We start from the raw sequence: 4,175 nt of genomic DNA, 5'->3' as shown, positions 1-4,175 counted from the left end.
GCCCAGTCGGCCATCTCAACTGAGTCGAAGTCAACCAGCAGTGTGGACACCATCGGCAAGGACAGCCCCGAGCCCAGGGTACTATGGCATCTGAAAGCCCCGGCAGTGAATGAAAAAGGGGTCAAGAGAATGAGGTACTACTGTACACCGGATCAGTCAGTCGTGGGCCTGTTGGTTGATGTTGGGTTTTCTCACTTGCAATGTCTTTCAGATTTCATTTAGCTTCATTATATAATGTATGCAAGTTGAATCACTTATTTGAATATGAATAATTTTATAGAGAGATTTCCTTTGTATATTGTTTATTTATTGTTTTCCGTTAAATGACAGGGTAGTTTTGATTAATGATTGTCATAAATTATTGCGTAAATGTAGTTGATAAACGAATTACTGCCTCATCTTTGCTATATATATATATTTTCATATACTACGAAAAAAAATCTGAAATCTGAAAGAATTGCTAAGATTTGAAATGCGAACGTCCACATCGTGGGAATTTCCTGCTAAACGAACTTGAAATATCTTGAAATTTGGTCTTGATGGAACTGCTTGCAAAATATATACTCATCTACCTGTTGATTGCATATTGTGTATGGACATATTCGAATTCAAGATTTCCCCTATCGGTGCTGGTATTGTTTGAATTCATCTTATGTTGATTGATTTTATGCTGAATGGAAGAAATTTTCGGTCATACGTATTTCTCTGTGCTATCCGTTGGTCTCAATATTCCTGTATGTTAAGCGCCATTATGTGAATATTATGTGGACTACAGGTATTTTCTATATATGAACACACACTTTATTATCTTCATGTATGGATATGTTTTCTCCTATGTTCTTTTTCGTTAATGCACCCACTTGGTACCAATACGTTGGGTTTCAAATGTATAATGTTGCACCTCTCTTGAATGATTTCACATCTTCTGTATTACTGTACTCGATACTTCTGTACACCCCTTAGTACTATTGTGATTGCCTCTGTGTGCGTGACGCTATGACATCTTTACGTTGAACTGTGACTGTGGGATTTTGTGACACTGTTCTGACTGGACTTTTGCTTGCTTGCCATTACAGTATGTTATTTCTTGACAGATGTTCGAGCTTTTATGTTACTGTACTCCTGTCTTATTCTACAATTTTGATCATCTTCTTTTCTTAAATTACATTTTGATTCTTCATTTCAGCTTTAGGTTTATATTTGTTTTATTAATGATTTTTTAAAACTCATAAAACACTAAAACCTTTAACACGGGCATACTAAATCTTTCACAAGCACACTTATGCTCAGCCACACACAGGCACGCCCATAATTTTGTTTCAATATAAAAGAATATACCATCATGTATACCATCACTTTAGCACATAACACAGTGATAATTATTTAAAAGATAACATTAAGAAATCAATAAATTTAATCTCTCCACCCGCACACCTTCGATGGTGAAATTAGTTATGACTAAATACACATATACACTGCCCGATCTTTTAATTTTAACGTATATATAGAGTATAAGTACTTACATAGATCTTACAGAAAGTCACAACATAAACCTAGCACAATCACATAGATGACAAAGGATATGTTGCAGTGTCTATGCTTTCACTGATTTGCTTAAACATACTTTTCGTTGTTTTATGTTATTTGTGATTTCTGTGTCGATTGCTGTTTTTTTTTTTCTAAGGAGATTGAGCCGTTTCTTTCTTGTCTTTTCATGCAGCTTATTTTTTTAAATAATGGAAGATGGTGTAAGAGGAAATTTATGATGAAAATGTAATTTAATGTGAGTACATTTGCTAGACTGGTAGAGTAAAAATGTTTTCATATAATGTAGCAGTGAAATTATTCAGCATTTTAGATTATGTACTTTGTATTTCTTTTTTTCGTGGATAAGTATCCGTATTATTTTCCTCTAAAAGGGAAAGAGGCAGAGTAGACTGCAGAAAAAAAATGAATTGAACTATAAAAATATCTATATGTTCAGGAATTAAAGCTATTTTTCTGACTCCCTTCGCAGTGACACAGTACTAAACGGCCCGCGCTGCTCCTCCCCGGCGATTCCGCGAGGGCTTGAAGGAGCACCCTGCGAACGGCCACGTGACCTCGAAGACGCAGCCCAACCACACCTGCCCCTCTCCCAAACTGTACGCCACCTTGCCTGAACATCTGGATCCTGGGCCCTCACCATCCCTTTCACCCACGCAGGTGACAGGGGACAAGCGACAATCCTGCGCCCCAGGTTCTCGAATGCGCGTTTCTTCATATCGAACAGGGTCAGAAAACCCCTGGCTAGTACGCGATACCGATGCGGTTTCCCTGACAAGATCCTGCGGTCCATTTGTGCTGACAAGTTTTTTGCTAATACGGGAACGATTTCTTTCTTTCTGATGACTGTCAGTTTTTTATATATATGCTATATGTTTTCAAGAAACAACAAATACTATATTCGAAGTTTCTTGATAAAGACATACTTTTTTCTCTTAAAACTGCTTTTATATATGAAGATTCATGAGTAATCCTCATAACTTGACATAAAGCGACCTCTCCCACTGCCTCCGTGAAACACGACAACGCGACGTCCCCATGAGAGGTCCAGCCCAAGTGATGTGCAATTATATGCTGCCATAGCCATACATATCACCTTCACATTCATGAAAGAACTGTAACAAAAAAATATATCACCTGCTGTTTTATAAAAACAAAAGTGGATCATAAGGTCATTTACATTTGAAACATGAATAATACAACAATGTAATGAAATGCAACCAGTCAAATTAGTAACGTGGTCGACAATAAATGATGATTACTATATCAGTATTTTAGGATATGAGACAATACTCTGTAGTGTTGCTAAAGGAGAAAGTATAGTGAAATAGCTAAATACCTCCTGGACTTCAAGTGACTCTGCATAATATTGAGTGTGAGGTGTGTAAATATCTGAAAGAAAATCATCACACGATATGGGTTACACTTTTTTCTTCTTCAGAATTACCTATTCTGTAAACATAAAATCTTCTGTATGAAGGTGTGTATATATTTAAAAATGTATTTGATACAAAATGAAATGTACTACAGCTAATATGTATACCACAGCTAATGCAATTACTGTACTGAATGTAGAGTTTTCAGTAGACAAGCTTATGGTATTGAATAGAGGTGCCTCAAGTCAAGGAATAACTGTTCTTGTAAAATGATGCAATTGAAATTTCACCTTAAGTACTGCAGTCTTTAACATAATCACCTGTTTCAGTTAAATCTGATGTCACTTTCAAGTATGAAAAATTGTATGGAAAATACAGAAATTTTTAGATTATAAGGTGATTTGTGATTGGCAACTGTGATCAAACTCAGCATGGTGGTAACAGATAACGTTTATATGATGTTGAATAGTGTGTACGTCTATTTTTCATAAACTGTGTACTTTCTGTATGAAAAAGATACCTTTGTTGATAACTCTAAATGTAATGGTGCCTTTATGGAGTATATTGTAACTAAATGCCTTATATGTTAGTGATTATGTTGTATTATAAATGATAGATTACAATCAATATTTTAGTGTTGTATAGTCACTTATAAGAACAAGCTCAGATGAATCTTACGGATTCATAAAATAAAAAAAATAATTGCTTTCAGTTATTCAGTTAAGAGCAAAATTTAAACCCTCAAGAAATGTAAGAATTAGTATGTGCATTTTAAGGTTTATAGCTACAAAGCTGGTGTGTTTTTGAGAAGGCAATTTAAGTCTTTCTCAGAAAAGAGGTAAAATTGACAAGAACATTTATTATATCATGTACTATGGACTTACATTATGAATAGTTTCCACTACAGATTAAAAATATTATTTACACTTTTTTTTATTGTGTACAGAAGATATCATTGCTCATTGCTTTCCATATTTCATTCCAGTGGCACAGATAGAAACTCTGATTTACAATTGCCTTTGTATCAGTATTAAATGTCTTCTTTGATGTATGCATCCTGATTTCTGGTTTCAAGTGCCATACTGCAAACATCATTTATTATTTTGTTATTTCCTTTTCAGCCTTTATTTTATGCTGCTTACTCAATAGTAGTGTTATTTCCAAAACTCAAGAAAACTTCCTTATTACTCAAATATATAGACTCCATACATGGTGTTTTCTTATACCCTACAAGCACAAGTAGTGTAAGAAAAA

The 4,175-nt window shown here is 34.7% G+C and overlaps 1 protein-coding gene across 1 annotated transcript in view; it reads left to right on the top strand.

Annotated features, from left to right (window-relative positions):
• The window catches only part of LOC119590516, a gene marked incomplete in the record, with an annotated part of 54,991 nt that extends 52,960 nt beyond the window's left edge, over positions 1–2,031 (top strand). Inside the window, 2 exon segments of the mRNA XM_037939164.1 lie at positions 7–202; positions 2,018–2,031. Of these exon segments, the coding sequence (XP_037795092.1) occupies positions 7–202; positions 2,018–2,031 (210 nt within the window).
• Between the last annotated feature and the right edge of the window lie 2,144 nt (positions 2,032–4,175).

This window comes from Penaeus monodon, chromosome 27 (assembly GCF_015228065.2).
Source record: "Penaeus monodon isolate SGIC_2016 chromosome 27, NSTDA_Pmon_1, whole genome shotgun sequence".
NCBI lineage: Eukaryota > Metazoa > Arthropoda > Malacostraca > Decapoda > Penaeidae > Penaeus > Penaeus monodon.
This window is presented reverse-complemented; position numbering and strand designations above follow the sequence as displayed.